Genomic DNA, 19,702 nt, shown 5'->3' on the forward strand with positions numbered 1-19,702 from the left:
CTGTGCCCCGGCAGGTCAGGGGGAGCAGATGCCACCAGGGACTGTATGGGGAGTCCTCCACAGAGCCAAATTCTGAGCACAGAGCTGAGTGCCTACTAGAGGTCTATTGAAGCTGTATTGTTTGCTGATTGTGAACAGGGAATGGCCTCAGCACATGCTACTGCACGTGCCTGAGATGTCAAGTTCTCTTGTTTTCCTACCAGGTGATGCAACTGTGTTTCTGCAGTAGGAAATGGAGTTATCTTGAGATGTGCAGGAATGATTAGAGGTTTTCAGTGCCAGTACTGGGATCCTGTGGAAAGGTTGGATATTTCAGGAGCAAGTTTTTTCACATTTCTCAAGTCAGGCACAGGAAATTACTGTTAAGTTCACATCTGCTCTTAACCCTGTTGAGATCAAATTTGACACTGTTGTAAAAATGAAAAAAGAGAATTGTTAAAGCAAAGCCCTGCATCTGTGTTAGAGGGCTCTGCTCCCAGAAGTGCTGCTTTTCAATGCTGCTCAGTTAAAAAGTCTACTTCTTGTCCTTGCAGGAAGTCTGTGTGCTTACCATGGGATCCAAATTATTAAACTAAAATGAATTTTCCAATTTGTTTAGTCCATAGTGACTGAGAAGGGGCAGGACCTTTTGGTTCTTGACACCTTATCCACACCTTCGTATTCCACCAATTTAATCTCTTTCCATTGCAGCCCATCTGAAAATTCCTTTGTAAGGAGGCTGCACACTTCCTATCCTCATGTACTGTGCTCAGTACATTTCCTTTCCTTGCACTTTCGAATCTAGAAGATAGTGTTAACACTTAAAATAAATGTGTGATAGTGGGTGTGAAGAGGGAATGGGGAGAACAAGTTTTCCGTCTGTCAAAATGAAGACATCAACCTCTGCTTTTTATTTTTTTTGGCATGTGTGCTTTAAATAGAATGACTGGGTTGGGTGACTTCCAAATGTTTGCTGCATTTGGCAATCCTTCTAAGTTGTAACAGATGAAGTTCTGCTGTTCCATATGATGTGCTCCTTCCCCCTTTTTCAGTGACTCCTTGAAACTCCTTGGGAATTCAGTGTAGCATTCACATCTGTTCTGTGGATGGATGTCCAAGGCTAACAAAATGCCTACTGGACTTGGAGGCAGCTCTGCCAAAAGCCATATGGTTGTGTTTTAGTTCTGTGAGCACAGTGCAGTAAAGAAAGGAGGTTGGGCCAAGGGAGAAGTGAAGGGAGGAGGGATGGAGCTTCAGATGGGTAAATGAAGGTAACTTCTCATGATTTGGTATTGGATTTGGTATTTTGTGTGGAAGAATATGCTTGTTATTTGTGTTCCCATTTTCATGCAGAATGTGGCTCATGAAGAGCTCTTGCCTGCTACAACTTCTCTAGGGGCTTTGAGAGAGGCCTTACTGTCCTGAAATATCTTTTATTGAGGGTTTACAAGATGTTCTTGGGTGAAACCTAAATTTCAAGCTCAAGATCACAAGCAAAAAAGGGAACCTGAAAGGTTTAAGTTTTTAAGAGCCTTTATGTTTTAGTGTAACAGTTGGAAGTGCTTTCCAGAAAAACTGCAGCATGTAGTTAAGAACAAGTGTTCCTGTTTTAGAGGTGCCTGATTTTTATCCATTTTTTGTTTCTGAAATTCTTCTTAGATGTCGTCACCAGTTCTGATTTATTTGTGTAGAGCAGTGTTAACAAGGCAACCGAGGCAATCCCCCCACAGTACAGGAAATTAACCAAGATTTGTTATGGTGCAGGCTTGACCTGCAGGCTCTTCAGTATCAGGCAGACAGGCCAGGCAAGTGCTAAGAGAGAAAATGGGTCACCAAAGTGGGCTGATGGACGTGGGAGCAGCCTGAAACACTAGCCTCCTCCTCCTCTTTCTTCTCTTCTTCCTCCTCCTCCTTTTCTTTCATGACCATTTTCTTCCAGGCAAGTGCTGAACAACTCAACAAGGTTAATAGTTTGCAAGCTGTAGAACACTGTGCTGTCTCCCACTGAAACACAGCTGCCATCGTGCTGCATACAGAGTTTGAAGCCATTAAGATGGATTTACAGAAGTGCCTCAGTTTCCCAGGAAACATCCCCTTGACTTTCTGGTATTCTTAGCTACTGCGCAGACTCTCAGTGTATTTACACAGGTGTGTCACTGCAGTGCTTTCAGAATCCTATTCTGAAGAAAGAAATGCTCTAGAATTCAAAGCAGTGCATGTAAGCAGTGAAGTTATGTTTTGGTGAAGTGGAAGGGGTATTCAGCCTTTCCTTTGTGGAAAGGAGTGTGCATTGTATATGCATAGATACTATTTTTCTTGTGAAAGAGATAGTATTTTTCAGCTGAAGGAGTGAGCATAGCTTAGGAGGGTGGCTGCAAGTCTCCTAAGAGGGCATTTGTTCACTCCTGATTTTAAAGTAACACAGACACTTGTTCATCATGTAAAATACTGGTAAACAACAGTAGCATAAGCTGTAATTGCTGCTTCTGAGCAACTCATTTGGGATTTTTCTGTTCCTACCCGGAAATAATAGCGAGATGGACTTCTTTGCCAGCATTACAGAGGCTTGACTGAAGTGTGTCCATTCCTCTCTTAATGTGCATCTAAGCAAAAAATAGTGTCTTGAGTTTTTGCTTGGGATCAACCTTTGTGCTGGGTCTGAAAAAAAGTAATTTGTTACACATATGCAGGTACTTTCCATTTCAAAGGCTTACTTAGTATAGTAATGATGTTTTGAGAAGAGTTTAGATTATTCATAGACAAAAATTTGTAGACATTGCTTCTGAATTGAGAGCACTCATATCTGAACCTTGAATCAAGAGAGCAGTTCTAATTTCCCTTCCGTGACTTCTGAAATGTTTGAGTCAAATCAGTGTGTATTTAAGCAAGGGATTAGCTGGCCTTTTGTTCAGTGCTGCAGTGTACAAAGAAGTATCAGCCCATCTCCCATACAAAGCTCTGGGGTTCCTGTGTGCAATGTCTGTAAAACTCTTCAGGGGTTGCCCAGCTGTGGTGAACAGCAGGAAGGTCTCCAGGAAAGCCAGCAGCAGTCACCCTAACCTGAGACTGGACATCTGCTCTCCATCCGTGAAAGATGTCTGGCCTATTGCACTTGCTTCTCTTCCCCTCCCTTATGTTCCCAATGGCTTGGCTTTAACACAGGCCTTTTCCAAATACTTATAAATGCTCCCAGCAATTTCCTTTCCACCTTCCAGCCTCCTGTTCCCAGCTGTGCTGTCTTTATTCCCATGCCCAAATCTAGTTGGTATCTGTGGCCACAGCAGTAAAAACCTACCTGGCAATACCAGGAGGTGCAGAGCAGGGCAATGGTGTGTCTGTGGCTGGTGCTCTGGAAGTGCCCTTAGGGGGCTGGTGATGGAGAAAAGGCCCCTGCACTGTGGCCCCTGTTATGGGATGTTGCATAACTGTAAACGTACACCTAAACTCCATGAAGTCACAGGGATCTTAAACATGTGTTTACTTTTGTGTAGCTGACACACATTTTGTCCTGCTCATTCCAGAACTGGAGAGCTCCTGTTTAGAGCGATTTTTAATTCAAATTTTCCACTGACTCACCTTGTGTCTTGAGTTTGTCCCAGTATCTTTCCTACAACTAAAGTTTATTATGTCTTTTTCTTCCTTTGTCAAACAGGGTGTCCTCACTGTAAAAATGCCATTCCACATTTCACAACTGCTGCTGAAGTCTTCAAAGAAGATCGCAAGGTAACTTGCTGTTAATTTTTTCTGTGATATTTAAGAATATTTTCCATATTTTGTACTTTATAGGCTTTGCTTATTGATAAGGTAATAGGTTTGTAGATAAAATTGCTGTTACACTAAAGGAAATGTATCTGCATCACAGGGGTTTTATCTTTTATGGTCAAATTGAGTTATACTTCCAACCTGTTCTGTTTTCCCTAATTTGCTGTCTTTTATGTTGAAGTCTTTGTATGAAACACAATTCTTTCTCATTGGGGGATTAAATAAATATAATTCGTATAATCTCCATTCCCCTTCAACTTTTATCAGCTGTTGGGGTGCATGTAGAGAAACCACAAGTTGTCCTGAGGCTCTCAATCACATAACTAACTAATCCTTGCTTGCATTTTACAAAATAAAATGTATTTCTGTAAATTGGCTGACTTGAGCCCAGGATGCTCTTCTACGACCTTGATGCTTCAGCCTTGAAAATGCGTTCAATGGCTGAATCACACTGGGTAATTTCCTTGCATCAGCTGAACCACTTTTTCACTGAGCACATGGAGATCTAGGATTTAAAAAAACCCAAAAAAACACTTGAGCCCCTGGATTTAACCATATAACTAGCTAGGAACCTGTTTGATATCTTTCAGTATTTCATTCTAACCTCTGAATTCGTTCCACCTACAAAATTGCTTTGTGTTTAGGTGTGGCAAGAAAAAGATTTGGTAATTTATTATAGAAATTGCCCTCTACACCTTCCTCAGGAGGGGAAACAGAGAGGGACATGCTGAGCTCTTCTCCCTGGAATCCAGTGATAGGACATGGGGGAATAATTCAAAGCTGTGTCAGGGGAGGTTCTGACTGTATAGTAGGAGACACTTCTTCACCAAGAAGGTGAACAGTCCCCTGGAACAAGCTTCCTTAGAGAGCTGATCAGTGCCCTGAGCCTGTCAGTGTTTAAGGGACATTTGGACAACATCTTAACAACTTAACAGTTGTACTCCATAACAGAAGAATTTTTGTAATTTTTTTCTTTTCCTCTCATCTGTTCTGTAACTCACAGAGAATGCATCAGATTGACAAGAAACAAATCATTCTTGTATCACTGACTGCATAAATTAGTCCATCACTTCTGCCCTCTGGCACACAGAAGATTCATAGGCATGCAGCTTTTAGTTCTCCTACTGCTGTAAATTAGTTTGCTCAGATGCCTTTTGGTTACTTCTTTGTTTCCAAGATCTCTGAGAAAGTATCCTTGTTTTCCCACTTTTCTGGTAGTTCCCAACGAAGCCTCTCTTTCCTAAACTCATTAAAATTTCGGTCAGAGGAGCTGAAACAAATGTACCAAACAATGTGGAACTTGCTTATTAGAGCCCCAGGATGTATTAACAAGCAATCAGAATAATGCCACAGTTAGTTGTAGAGGGTGGTGGTGGGAAGTGCAGGCCTGGGAAGCTTTTCCTTCAGAGTGCAGGTTATGAAAGGACTCCAGGAGCAGAGCAGTGATTGACGGTTGCAACTCTTGACTTCAGTTTAAGGCTGGAGTGGGGAGATATAAAATGTAATGAGTTGGAACAGGAGAGCCAGTAGGGAATATTAAGGCTGGTACACTTTTAAAGAGGTGTGTGCAGTTAGGGAGAATGGTGTTATTCCACCCCAATGACTTACGAAAGTGCCAGGGATTGATTATGTTGGGAGCCCCTATTTAATTGTGTACAGCTATAACCTGCCAAGGTGCTTCCTGCTGCCAGTTTGTGCCATTGTGGAAAAGAAAACAAACCTGTTTTAGACTTTAGAAGGGCACATCACTGTTCCCACAAGCAGCACAGGCCATATTTCCATGTTTCAAACTGGACGGAGCCTTCAAACTAATTTGTAGTTCTGTAGGGTTTCAAACTGGTAAAATCACTGCTTAAGAGAAAGGAAGTATTTATTCTTTCAAAAACAGGGCAAGATTACTAATTTTCATTTTAAGTACCAGATTCTTTTCACTACTTCATTTCTATAGTAGTGTCCTTTTTTTTCCCCCATGGAGAAAGTTTTTCACTTAACAGTATTTTTGCATATATCTTCTTCTTAAAAGAAGGGTCTTTTAATTAAACATTTAATCCTGCAGAAGCCAAAGAACAATCAAAAACATTCCAGTCTTGAATTGGTTATAGATAGTATCTTAAAAGGTGTCCTTTGGGAGACTTTGAGTCTTTACATTGGAATTTTGAAGATGAGCAGAGCTTGAAGCTGTTAAGTACGTGTCTCTTGGTTTTGGCGCTGAAGCCCCTCTCCCCCGGGGCTGTGTGTAATGCTCTGTACTTTTTCATCATCTGCACTGCTGGAGTTGGAGTTTAAAAATGCACTGCTTGGAACATTGGCCCCAAATGTCAGCTCTCATTGGCCACATCACTGCTGGTGGTTTTAGCCAGAATCCCCAGCCTGCTCGCTGGCCTGGGGCAATCCTGTGGCTGCTTCAAAACATGGCTCAGGCTGAGACCCACAAACCAGAGCCTTCAGTCTTTCCATCTTCCTGGATAAATTCAGTGCCAGTAGGGCCAGATCAGTGGAGAGGCTACTCCAGTGGCAGTGAGCATATTGTTTCAGTTATTTAAAAGGAAAAAAAAAGTGGAAAAAAAAAGCCATCTGGAGCATTCTTAGCTTGGGGCGCTGTGGCCGTAGCATGCAGCTGCCAGGGAAAAGGCCATGGCCAGTGCCCCACAGCTCAAGTTCTGGCACTGACCAGTGAACATCAGAAAATGCAAATGTGAGGGTTGTCACTTAGCTGAACAGATTGAAGAGCAGGAAGGCATTTTCAGTAACTGCTCCACAGTCTCTCTTGAAAACTAAATCCTTAAAAAAATCTGCATTCTGCCTTTTGGCTGATCCCAAAGCTCAGCTCAAAGGAACTGATTTGTGGTGTTCCAGTTTGGATTTGCTGAAGGAAAGCTCTTGACTCTTCAAGGCCTCTCAGTAACAAATCTCTGGCAGTCCTGCAAAGGAGCTGCTTTTTGACCAATCTTCCCATTTTCACAGGAGACTGTTCCTGTACAAATGCATTGACCCAAATCCCAGCACCACAGCTGGGTTCCAGTGAGTTCCCACAGAAACAGCTGTGGCAGCAATTGCTGGAAAGGGTGCAGCAAATGGGGTGAGCTGGGTGTTAGTGGGTCAGTCAGCACTGAAACTGGTGGGTCCCCAATGTGTATTGTGAATCACAGTTTAAAATTATTATACCAACCAAATGACTGTACAGAGTTATCCAAATGAGATAATATTTTAGTTTGGCAAGGAATTTGATCCCTGTTTGCTTAAAAAGCCTGTGCTGAATTTCTTTTTAATTAGACTCATTAAATATGGTGATGTTAGCACTGTACATCATGTTGTACTAATGGATGTCCCCTTTGCAAATAGGCCTGCTTTGAGAGCAGCTGATGATCTGCACCTCCTGTAATGATGCCATGCCACACCAGGGCAACTCATAATGAATCTCCCATTTGCAAGGCCTTTCACTTTGAGAGCAGTAGCTGAATTGCAGCAAGCTTTAGCAGACCAGTCCCTAACTGCTGTTAGGATCCAGAACAGGTGATATAAATAGAAACCTATGGAGCAATCATAGGGAAGAATGCACATCTGTCTTACTTACAGGTGCTTTCAAGATATTTGGCAACAACAGACTTTTTTACTAGTAAACAGGTAATTGTCATCTGAAATTGATTCTACTTTTAAAATGTTGTTTGGAAGCATTTATTTCCATGCTGCAACTTTGTTTTTACTTTTTTTAAGCTTATCAAATATCGTTCCTCTCTCAAATCAATATTCAGTTAGCTATTCACTTCAATTTTCATAACAAAAGTCAATATTAGCTCAAGCAGAGATTTATTTTCTTGAATCAATAAACCAGTGTGTGGCAGTACATATTTTAACAGGAGAGCAGCTAGGATTGCAGGGGGTTATTTTTACTGGATCATCATGTGGGGACTGGGAGGCAAACTGTTAAAAGAAAGCTTTAAGAACAGAAAGGAGGAGTTACCTGGAAGGTCAAGGGATCCCACTTTCAATTTTCTACACATCTGTTTGAACTGCTCAATGTAATTGTGTTTCTTACCTGTAAGAGGTTTCTTACCTCTAAAGCAAAAAGTTGTTTCATAAATCTGTTGGAAGGGAACTGTGATTTCTGATGTATGATTAGATTATACTGCCAGCACTTCATTTTCCTTCTAACACTTAGTAACAAAATAAGGCATCACCCTTCTGTTACAGTTGGGGCACCTGGAGATCAGTGGTCATATTTTTGGCATAGCTCCACTTCTACTGAAGCACCTAAATGAAAAATTCTGGTTTTTGCAACAGCTCAGCTTTTGTGATCAGTCCTCTTCATCTGACAAATATGCCATGCTCTATTTCCTCAGAGCTCTTCAGAGCTGCTCATACACTGCTCACAGTCTATTGCCATGCTGAGTTAAGTTTGCAACTCTGTAGTTAAGCTCCCAGTTTTTTGGTACAACCACAAAACATTGTAGGATTTCTTTTTCAAGTAAAGGTAGTTTCCAGCCCCAGATGTTTCTAGACTCATATTAGCCTATCCTGACTATGGAGAAATGCATACTTATTTGGTGGGTTACTGTTGTTGCTGTTGTCATTATTATGCTTTACTGTACATACTCACCCGATACTATTAATTATTATAGAGTGCATACCAGTTATGGAACTACTTGTAAAAGTAAGGAAGTTGGATATACTTCAAGAAACTTCCTTTAGGGTCCACAGTCTCTCATTGATTATTTTTTCATTTGATAACATTTCTATTCCTGCTACAGCTCCTGAACAGGCTGGTGATAGACCTGAACAGCACTGGCTCTGGAGAAAGGACTTGTATATAATGATGTGTTGTCAATATCTAAGGCAGCAGAGCTTTGGGTTATAGAGAATCCATAATCCCGTGGAGTTTTGTGCATGTTGCAGATATAGCACTCACAGCTTTTTCTCCCTGAAATGTTTTTTCAGTAGATTTTCCCTTCTGGTTAGAGGAAAGCTCAAGAAATTAAATTTTAGCCCTAACAATCAAAATCTCCCTAAAATCAATCTTGCTTTCTGAAAGCTGTTACACTGGATTTTTCCATAATGGGCATATATATATATACACACTCATAAATGTTAGACCAGTGTTAGCAGAGTTTCTTTCTCTCACATATTTTTAGAGGGTTTTTCCCTCTTGATGAGCGGGAATTTGTGAGAAGTGATACCAAGTGTCTTGGCTCTTGGACACCTACTACGGATGTCTTATGCTTAATATGTCTGCAGTTTCTGCTTGAATAAACTTAGTGGGTTTGCAGGTCAGAGCATGTAGGTCTTGCTAACCTGTGCTCTCCAGTGCACTTCTCTGTAACTTGTTGCTGGTAGTTGAATATGAGGATCATATTCTCCAGAAGTCTTTAACCACATTTTGAGAGAGGTTTTTTTTGGTTGTTATTTTTCCTGACTCAGTTTCCTTTTCCAGTGAAGCAGAAAAGCTGACTGTTGCTAAGAGAGTTGAGAATGAGAGGAAACTTTCCCTACAGTGTATCACTGCTCACTTGAGCCAGGATTCTGCATCTTTTTACATGCAGCCTTTCAGTAGAGCCATGCAGGAATTCAGAGTGACAGAGCACTTCTCTATCAGCAATGGAGCTCAGTATTCACAGTCCATGAAAACACAAACAGAAAGAAGCAAAGGGCATCAGTGCTTTTTGCTGAAATTCTGGTGAGTCTGAGAGTTCAGCTGTCTGGAGTTGATGGAATGGAGATGAGAATTGGCCCTCAGTCCAGAAGTGTGTTTTGCTATAAGTGTTTTCCAGCATCACTTTTCTCCTCTCTCAGTGCACTATATTTGATCTTCCGCTGTGAGACAGGCAAGACAATTAGGACTGTGATGCTATGATAATGAGTGCACAGAGATGGTAGCAACCTCTATATTTAGGCTGCCTTAACATTTCCACTCTAAAGTAATCACTCAAGCTCTCCTAAGTACTCTTACTCAGCCACTGTTGGCAGCAGGCATTGAATGCAGCCTCAGATACAGCCTTGGGAATTAGATGTTCCTCTATGAAATTTTGCTCACGTCTCTATGAGTTACAAGGCTTTTGAAAATCGCTGTTCCTCTTCTCTCCCTGGCTGCAAAAATAACCAAACTTGTGTGTTCTGAAGAGCTGGGCTCAAAATGCTGGCTGCAGTGGTGGGGCTGTGTGGGAGCTTGCATTAGGAGCGTTGCAGAGGGGACAGGCCATGGACACATCCCCCAGCTGCTATTCCAGATGTGCTCTTAGACCTGTTGGATTAGACACAGCACTGGGCTCATGTGGCTGCCATGGACAGACTTAGACTGGGATCTTTGTGTGCACAACTAAGGCACAGATGGGCCAGCTTAGGTTTGCATGTGCTGTAGAGGAGAGCTGTGTCTCAAGGAGGCTACTGAGCCACGTTAAAGAAGCCACCTCTTTAACATCCTTGAGTCATCTGTTCTGAGGCAGCAGGTGAAGATGTTCTGAACAAGGTTAACAGTGGCTTACAGCATTGCATTCCTGCACTGCACCCTCTCCTCACTGCGGGCTGTTCTCACAAAATCCTTTTGTAAGTTAAATCGGATGCTTTGCTCCAGCCGGTACCAGCTTAGATATTTCCAGAGGTACAGATAAAGAGAGTTGCTTTTCCTTCTTCCCTCTTCCTTCCAGTGTACTAAAAACTCATTTTTTTAATCTCCAAGACACTGAGAACAGATGGGTCATCAGTCACAACAGTTGAATGTCTCAAACCAGCTACTAAGATCTGGATGAGCACATGCATACCTTCCCCTTTTTCTGGCTGTAATCTCTCCCTGTGTGATTTTACAGCAGTGAGAAAAAAGATTATTTTACTTATTCTAGTTTTTAGGAAATCAGGACTTCTGGTATTCTTTCTACTTCATGCTGTGTCATGAAATAAAAGTTTGTCTCCATTCTAAGCTTTTCTTTACACAGAAGTAGCCAACAGAGCTCTAAATTTTGGCTGGCTGATGAGGTCAGGAAGGCAGAAATATTTAGATGAAACTGTTCTACAGTTTATTATTCCTAATCTTTCATTTAAATTGGCCCTGAATGTGTAGGAGTCTTTGTGTTTACAAAAAGAAAAAAAAATAGGATCATACATATTTTTAGCAGCTTTCAAGAGTCCTGGTTCTGTAATAGCCTTATTAATGTTTAAAATCAGAAACCAGATATTTCAGGTAAGAACACTGTTCACTTTATCTAGTACATTCCACTTGAAGACAGACCAAGCGAGATCATACTGAGAATTGTCTTGTCAGGCTTTCAAAGCCTAAACAAAACAAGGAAATTAACTGAAGTTGGCTTTGCCAATCTCTTTAATTACTGCTAGGATAATGAGATCAGGTTTTCCCATTTTGACAGTGTCACCATGAAACGGGAGGGCTTTGTGGAATATTAAGTGATCTTTTAATTATGGAAGAACAGTTCAACTGCAACCCTAAAGTCATGCAAGCAAAAGGTATTTTGATCAGCTGTTTGAAGGAGGCTTGTGGAATGGAAATTTCAAATTAGGATGTGCCTGCTATGAAATTAGCTACTTGATAAATTGTAACCCACAAAAAAGTTGCAAGAAGTCATTCCACTAATTTGTTTGGTTTCTTTACACAGGTTGTACTTTAACGTGCTTGCTGTGAAGGCAGAGCTTATGTGAGCACCTGCGTGCAGAGCCCCAACTGCTGCTCACAGGAACAGTCAGGGAGAAATCACAGCACAGGGATCAGTTGCTTTGAGTAGAAGCCTATGAATTACATTTTGTTTCAGCATCAGAACTGTTAAGGGCAGCCCCTTCTCAATACTTCACAGAGTCAGTATTGAATGTTCCGAGCTGCTGCTCTGGGGCTGTGTTTCCTTGCCCTGCCTGTGTGGAAGCAGGCAGGGACTGAGGGTGTTGCTCCACTGTCAATAGGCTGAAAGTGTGGCAGGCTCTCTCCTACTCAGGGTTTGTCTGTGTGACAGTAGCATCTAGAGGTTTAAAAAGGAATTAAAGCCCACTTTGCTAATGGCTGCATATAATGTACAATCCTGGAAGAAGACAGGAAAGGAAATACAAACCCAGGCTGAGATTGTAAGCAAGGAACCTTTCTCTCTACATGCAGTGCTTGGTAGATGATGCTGTGGCTTCTCACCCATCCCTATCTGACCTTGGAAGAACTGCATGGAGTTTAGAAAAGCTATTTGGAGTAGAAATCATTAATCTGTGAACAAGCTGCATTAGTGACCAGCCATGTTTGGTAACTTTTCTGAGCATTAGCAATGCCATGGGAATGAGGATGGGTTAGGTGGGTCATTACCATCACCAAAGCCACTGTCACTGTTCATCACTTAAGACTTAAAATTCATCACTTAAAAAAAGTGGAGGAAAAATATTGCAGCATGACAGAGCTGTAACCAGTGTGCCTGCATTTGGTTTTATTAATCCAGCCTCTGGATTTCCTGTTTGGAGTCTAACGCAGAGCTCAGTGGGAAGGCTGCAAAGGTGATTTCTGCTCTGTGAGTTGAACCTGCCGTGCACAGGCCAGGAGATGACCATCCTCTGCTCTCTCTCCACAGCTAAGCCCTTACAGAAGCCATTGCATGTTTGGCAGAAGACTTGGGTCTCTCTCAGTGCTAAGGCTAAGCTGCAGCAGCATCACCGTGAAATGGGTTCTTGCTTTGTTCTCTCCTGCCTGAGTGTGATCTCTTGTGTTTCAGATTGCCTACGCTGCAGTGGACTGTGCCAAAGGACAGAATCATGACCTGTGTAAGCAGGAGGGGGTCGATGGCTACCCCACCTTCAACTATTACAACTACGGGAAATTTGTGGAAAAATATACTGGAGATCGAGGGGTAAGTGAAAGCAAGAGTCATCACCTGGTACAGGGAGCAAAGCCCCCTCTGCCTGTCCTGCCTTGCAAATGAAAACTGCAGAGTGAATTTTTACCATGCCTCTGTTGCTGTCTTACATGGATGAATCATAGTGTACCACACCCCTGTACATCTCTGCATTAGGAACACTCTTGGTCTATTTTTAGGAGCATGAGAAGAGGAAAAAGGATTAGATTTGGTAATATGCTTTGTATAATTTATTCTTTAAGCTGAAGTCTGTGAGTGAATTTGGACTGAGTGAAAGGGAAGGGTTTATTGCATGTGCTGCTGGCAGAAATGCCAGAAAATACAGGGTTTAACTCCTGTCAGTTCTGGATCGCATGGACACTGCAAACGTGTTACAGATCCACCAGGCTGCCAAATGGTGACAGACCATTGGTTTTATAGCCAGGGCAAAGCTGTCCTTTGGAGACTAGAGGAAAGTAAATATCTCATTTGCCCTGAATCAGATTCACTCCTGGCACTCAGGATGGGAAGACAAATTGTGCCATCTACCCCTGGGCTGAAGTTTCATTCTTTTGTCCTGCTGTGGCCAGCTAATTATATGCTATGAGTGCAAGAAATGGGGGCAGAAATGGCATAATGGCTTCAGTGGTTGTAAAGTGCCTGAAAATAAGGAAGCAATTCAATTATTTGTGGGCTGCCTTTGTCGTAACCTCCTAGAGGGAGGTTACTCCTCAGCAGCCATTGATTGCCTGGGGTCTGCAAGAAAAACTTGGGGTCTTTGAGCCATGCAGTGATTTTGAAAAAGATCTTGCATGAAAGTTATTGCTGCTGTTAGAGCTCAGAAAATTGTATAGAAGCATGAATTAAAAAGCCAGGTTCTGAGGTTCTCTGTTAGTCAGGATCTTGGGGAAGTCTTCATGGAGCTTCGCCTCCCAGTTTTTTTCAACCTACTTGGACTCCAGTAATTACCATTTCATGGTGCTGATCCAGCCATTTTTATGGATACTGTGTTTAGTTCCAATTCTGGATCTTTTCTTAAAAGTACTTTTTACACAAAAGTAAAGATAGGTGCAGCAGCCAACAATTGAAGTAAGATTTCAGCTGCAGTTTTTGCATTTCTAACCCGTTCTTAGAGAAATGATATATAAAAGGAAGGATCTGTGGTGGCTGATCAAAAGAATTTATATCCAATACAGGAGTGCTCTGGGGCCACAGGAGTTAGGAGATATTTATCCATATGCTGAAAAGTGGACTAACAAATCCCCTATATGCGGCCAACCCTTTCTTGGGTAAAAATTACCCGAGAGGAACATCCCGGTCTCTCTGCTGATGGCTGCTTTGTTCCCCTTCCACCTCTCTGGGGACCCTATGGTCTTCTGCTTGTGCAGCATTGAATTGGGGTTTGTTATCTCTTATCATGGTAATGCTGGAGGCAGTGCTTAGCACAGAGCCTGTCATGGGGGCTGCTGATTGCCAGATGTCTCCAGGTGACAAAGGGCTGAAGCATATCACTTCATTTATTTTCAGTGGAAGAATAGTGAATAGTTTTGGAAAAGCTTTTTGTTGTTCAGCCTTCTAAAAGCTTACCAGCCTTGTGGTTTGGGTTGGGTTTATTTTGTTTTGTTGTTCCACAACATTCTTTTAAGTCTTTAACTTCTGGTAGTTGCTCTCTACCTTTGGTATTTTCCCTCTTCATTACCAGTTTTGAGTGGTATGTTCTGTGATTGTTTAAATGCAAAAATGGTCAGATTGAGTGGGAGCAGTGTCACTTTCCCAGAAAACTTCAGTTTTGGGGTACCAGTAGACAGTGTATTCCAACACAGGTGTTCACACCTCCACCCATTTGAGCCTTTTGAAATGCCTGAGAGCTGTGTTCACAGCTTGCCTTGGAAAAGGAAACTGGTGGCATTCAACAGCCTTAAATCATAAGTTGTTAAAATACAGAGGTTGGCATCTAGACAGCCAGGTTTGAAATTTTTGATAATAATTTAAATAGTAACTTGGGGGGGAAAAAAGTGATTTCCATCATTGTGATGAAAACTATTAGAGGATGAGTGACAAATGTGTGTATAGTCAACAAACAATCCAGTAACTGCTTTTAAAATTACTCAAATAGCATACAAAGACAGCTTGAAAATGTCTTTTGAGTATTTTTGACGTAAAGGCATCAATGGCACTTCTAGTGACAGATTTTACCTTGTCCTATGAGTTTTAGGGACTTTTTCTCTGTGTCCCATCTCTTCAAAGTTTGACATGTGGGATGTGCATGGATATTTTCCCCCTGCAGTGGAGCAGCACAGGACCAGATTATGGCAGGATGAGGCAGTGCAGAAGCAGTAACTGCTCCCTGGTTTCTATTCTGCCGTGGGCTACAGAAACTAAACAACTGCTCCTTAGTTTATATTCTGCTGGGATACAGAAGCTCAAAGTGTTCTTGATGCGTTGTTTTGCTTTGTTGGTAAAAATATGACCCATATTTTTCTTCCTTCAAAACCAGGAGTCTGGATTCACCACTTTCATGCGAACCCTGAGAGAAAGAGATCATGAAAGAGTAGGAAAGAAGAAGGATGAATTGTAGTTTCTGCCTCAAAAGGAGCTTTCCGCTGCACTGTGAATGGTTCCAGGTCTTTTGTTGATGCACCTGAGACTTCACATATTCTCAAGACAGAGACTTTTTTTTTTTATAAACAGCCATGGCCATTTTGTACAATTTTGAAATAAAGTGAAACCACTTGATTTTTAAAAGGAAAATAAATTAGAATGTTGCCATAATGTTTTAAAGAAAACTTAGCATTTTCTCTCATGTTGGGAGACTATGCCCACTGACACTCCTATGCAATATTTTTGTAGTCTGTAGTGTGTCTGTAGGTGATGTTGTTTGTTAGGGTGAAATTTTTGTTCCAGTATTGCAGTACATGTATAAAATAAAGGGGAGGGGACACGGTTTGGTTTGGGTTTGTTTTGTTATGTTGTGTTTAAATCAGCGCAGGAAAATGGGATTTATAAGACACAGATTTATTCAAATGAAGTTTTTCATTCTTGTGAAATAGTTATGTGTTGTTGACTGAGATTTGGGGGCAACAATTTTAAGGTGCTCAGGGATAAATAAGGTATCTGAGTTAATGAAGACATTAACATTGACCAGTCCAGATCTGTTAATTTCATTTAAACCTCTCTGGTCCTTAAATCAGAACTGTTTACATACCTTTATAAAATGTATTGAGTGAATTAAGCCCCACATTAAAAATCAGCAGAGCATGGGTTCAGACTAAACCCTCCTTCTTTGGCATCAATACTGTCAATGTATCTGTAAGTTTTGGCAGGAATGACTATCTTATAGGGGTACATAGTTATTCTTATAGGGTACACAGTTTCCCTTCAAGTTATGACTGAGTCATACCAAATATGTGTTGTAAAGTGTTATGTTCAACTGTTTTGAGAAATGCATAATACTTCTGGTAATGCAGCATTTGTGTGTGTTACCTGTTTACATTCCAAAAGTTATCTGCATTTGTAGGAGGGATTTTTCCTTTTTGCTCCTTAAGGAGTTGCACAATCTCCCTCCGACAGTCATCACTGTAAAACCTGTATCAGCAGCAGTTGAAATGTGTTACACTTTTGATGCTTAAACAAAAAAAAAGTTGATCTGGAGGTACTTCTGTCTTCACAGGAGGGGAGAGGGAGGGGCAGGAAGTTGTGATTCACTTTGAACGAAAAATAAATTTTTAAAAGGACAAATATTTTTATCATTAATCAGCCTTGTTCAGCTCCTTCCCCACTGGGTGAGTGACCACAGCTGGTGGTGGCTTAGGAAGAGCTTGGAGCACACGGGATGAGTTCCAACAGCCCATGGCCTTGGGAATGCTGGGCAGCACTGCAGGTGTGTGAGGGTCACACTGACTGCAGCTGTGTGCTGTGTGAGGGTCACACTGTGTGCTGTGTGAGGGTCACACTGTGCTGTGTGAGGGTCACACTGTGTCCTGTGTGAGGGTCACACTGTGTGCTGTGTGAGGGTCACACTGTGCTGTGTGAGGGTCACACTGTGCTGTGTGAGGGTCACACTGTGCTGTGTGAGGGTCACACTGTGTGCTGTGTGAGGGTCACACTGTGCTCTGTGAGGGTCACACTGTGTGCTGTGTGAGGGTCACACTGCAGCTGTGTGAGGGTCACACTGTGTGCTGTGTGAGGATCACACTGTGCTGTGTGAGGGTCACACTGTGCTCTGTGAGGGTCACACTGTGTGCTGTGTGAGGGTCACACTGTGTGCTGTGTGAGGATCACACTGTGCTGTGTGAGGGTCACACTGTGCTCTGTGAGGGTCACACTGTGTGCTGTGTGAGGGTCACACTGCAGCTGTGTGAGGGTCACACTGTGTGCTGTGTGAGGGTCACACTGTGCTGTGTGAGGATCACACTGTGTGCTGTGTGAGGGTCACACTGTGCTGTGTGAGGGTCACACTGTGTGCTGTGTGAGGGTCACACTGTGCTCTGTGAGGGTCACACTGTGTGCTGTGTGAGGGTCACACTGTGCTGTGTGAGGGTCACACTGTGCTCTGTGAGGGTCACACTGTGTGCTCTGTGAGGGTCACACTGTGCTGTGTGAGGGTCACACTGTGCTGTGTGAGGGTCACACTGTGCTCTGTGAGGGTCACACTGCAGCTGTGTGAGGGTCACACTGTGCTCTGTGAGGGTCACACTGTCCTGTGTGAGGGTCACACTGTGTGCTGTGTGAGGGTCACACTGTGTGCTCTGTGAGGGTCACACTGTGCTGTGTGAGGGTCACACTGTGCTCTGTGAGGGTCACACTGTGTGCTCTGTGAGGGTCACACTGTGCTGTGTGAGGGTCACACTGCAGCTGTGTGAGGGTCACACTGTGCTGTGTGAGGGTCACACTGTGCTGTGTGAGGATCACACTGTGTGCTGTGTGAGGGTCACACTGTGCTGTGTGAGGGTCACACTGTGCTGTGTGAGGGTCACACTGTGCTGTGTGATGGTCAGACTCCTCTGCCCTGGCACTCCAGGGGACACCAACAGCTTCTCACAGCAGAGAGCTGTCACCTGGGTCTGAAACGTTCCTCTTGCTCCTCAGCCTGCCCATCTCATTTTCTTCCAGTTGGGATCTGCAGGCTGTGCTGAGGGGCTGCTCAGGAGGTGAATGGCATCTTGCCTCCTCCCTGGGTGTTTTTTCCTTCTCTCTCTTGCCCAATTAATGACACTGTATGTTTGGCACCGTTAAGCTGCTGAAGCCATTAGTGAGTATTGTGCAATACCAGTAGCCTGATTGGCCTTGTATGGTGGCCAGCTTGTTAACCATAACATCAATTGGAATGGCCATGAGCTGTGCCAAGTATCTTCTCTTAATAGGCACCTGATGAGCCTCTTCACCCAAAAAAATCAGCTGCCTGATAGTACATAATATCATAGTGTAAAAGTAGCTTAATTTATGAAGACTCTTACTCTACTTTTTTTTTTCCTTTCAATTAGCACAGTTACTTATGTTGTATATAGCACCTTTGCAGAGGATCATGATAATTCTTTATTTCAAGCTATCCTCACATAAGTAGCAGGCACTGCACTCTGCATTTAGGAAACAATACATATTGATGTCATTTGATCTCAAACAGGAATTCTTCTGCTTTTAGCAAACTATCAAGTATGATCACTCCAGAACTTGCTGCCTCTTTTGATCTCAGAGTCAAAGCAGCAGGCACTAACGAAATACAGCCTCCAGAAAATGTTGAGCATTTCTATGCATAGGCTGTGCCTATGTTTGTGCTAATTGGTGAGAAATGCAGACTTTTTCAAAAATAAGAAAGAAAAAAATGATAGCTTGCCAATGGTGACTTCACTAGTCGGGATCATTCTGAATTACAGGCTTTAGTAAATGTTTAGGATAAGACAATTGCACACTGTGCTTCAGACCAGTAATTCCTTACAGCTGGTTACACCATAATAAAATTAAGAATTCTCATTTTTTCCCTTCAGTCTTTTGTCAGTTGCTTCTTGGACTTGGGCATTCATTTTTTCTTGGCTAAAGAAAAAATGTGTTGTGCATGTGTTAATGCACAAATATAAAATATTTGAGAATAATTTACCTTCTGTTACAGGGTCATGACTCATCTGGTTTATGGTCTGAATGGTTTTTGAAAAATACAGTTTTGAACACCATACATGATTACATCAAATGGCTGACAAAAGCCTTAGTTACTGTGAACTAGAGTGTACCAGGAGCTCAGAATTTTGCTTTCAAGCCTTTTTAATTAGTAGGCCAGGTCTGGTCAGTCACACTGTTTTAGTTCTGTTGCCTCCAGTAAAGCAAAAAATGGTATTTAAAGTGTTAGTGAAGTCAGTTTATGTTTATATTCACATCAGTCACGTTGAAATTGAAATATGTTGTTATTTTTTACAAACTGTGAATGAAAAATATATGTAAGAGCTCTTATTTTCTGTATTTAAATGGTTGGTCATTTCACACATTCAGACTCCCCAGCCTGTCGCAGTAGATGCGTAGCCCAGGCATTCATAATCACACAGGAATTTCTGCCATGGTTAAAAGTGAGTAATCTGGGCTTTCAAGTCATGAATCATTTATCAGCAAGAAACTTAATTGCTGATAACAAATGGTTTGCAGTGAATCAGAGATTCTGCTCTTGCAATTATGGGTTTGATCTTTCAGTCTTTTTAAGGTGTGATTCAAAGGTCTTGGACATCTGCTACATAGTTAACCCTGAGCAGATTAAATCTTGTCAAGGAAGGGTAAAACGTGTACGCAGCAGAGAGGCTCAGCCAGGATTGTGCATCGTTTTGTCCCCCAATGTTGGCTTAAAGAAGATATAAATAGCCCACAGGGCTGTGCTACTCCTGCTGTGTGGCTGGACCAAGAGATGAAGGGCAGCAGGGCCAAGCATTTTGAGCATACTGGAAGCTGGAGAGGAAATGGTTTTCCCATCTAATGAAAGAGCCTGAGATGTTGGATTTATTTGTTTCATCCATCAAAAGGAGGGAAAAGGAGGGAAAAGTTCCCAGGAGAGTGAATGCTCTGGAATATGGCAAACACAAGTTGGGAGTCCCAAGATGAGCATAAGCTTCTATCCCAGCCCCTGCGACCTCAGAGGATGATTTGGCTCCGTTGTAATCCATCTATCTCTGACCCAGTAACTG

General features: G+C 42.3%; 1 protein-coding gene across 1 annotated transcript in view; it reads left to right on the forward strand.

Moving 5' to 3' along the window:
- PDIA5 (protein disulfide isomerase family A member 5) overlaps nucleotides 1-16,280 on the forward strand; it is a 97,835-nt gene extending 81,555 nt beyond the window's left edge. Inside the window, exons 15-17 of the mRNA XM_066553357.1 lie at nucleotides 3,632-3,702; nucleotides 12,423-12,557; nucleotides 15,040-16,280. Of these exons, the coding sequence (XP_066409454.1) occupies nucleotides 3,632-3,702; nucleotides 12,423-12,557; nucleotides 15,040-15,120 (287 nt within the window). The 3' untranslated portion in view covers nucleotides 15,121-16,280. The remainder of the gene's footprint in view (nucleotides 1-3,631; nucleotides 3,703-12,422; nucleotides 12,558-15,039) is intronic.
- Nucleotides 16,281-19,702: the final 3,422 nt, after the last annotated feature.

The sequence above is a fragment of the Molothrus aeneus genome, chromosome 7, assembly GCF_037042795.1.
Source record: "Molothrus aeneus isolate 106 chromosome 7, BPBGC_Maene_1.0, whole genome shotgun sequence".
Taxonomy (NCBI): Eukaryota; Metazoa; Chordata; class Aves; order Passeriformes; family Icteridae; genus Molothrus; species Molothrus aeneus.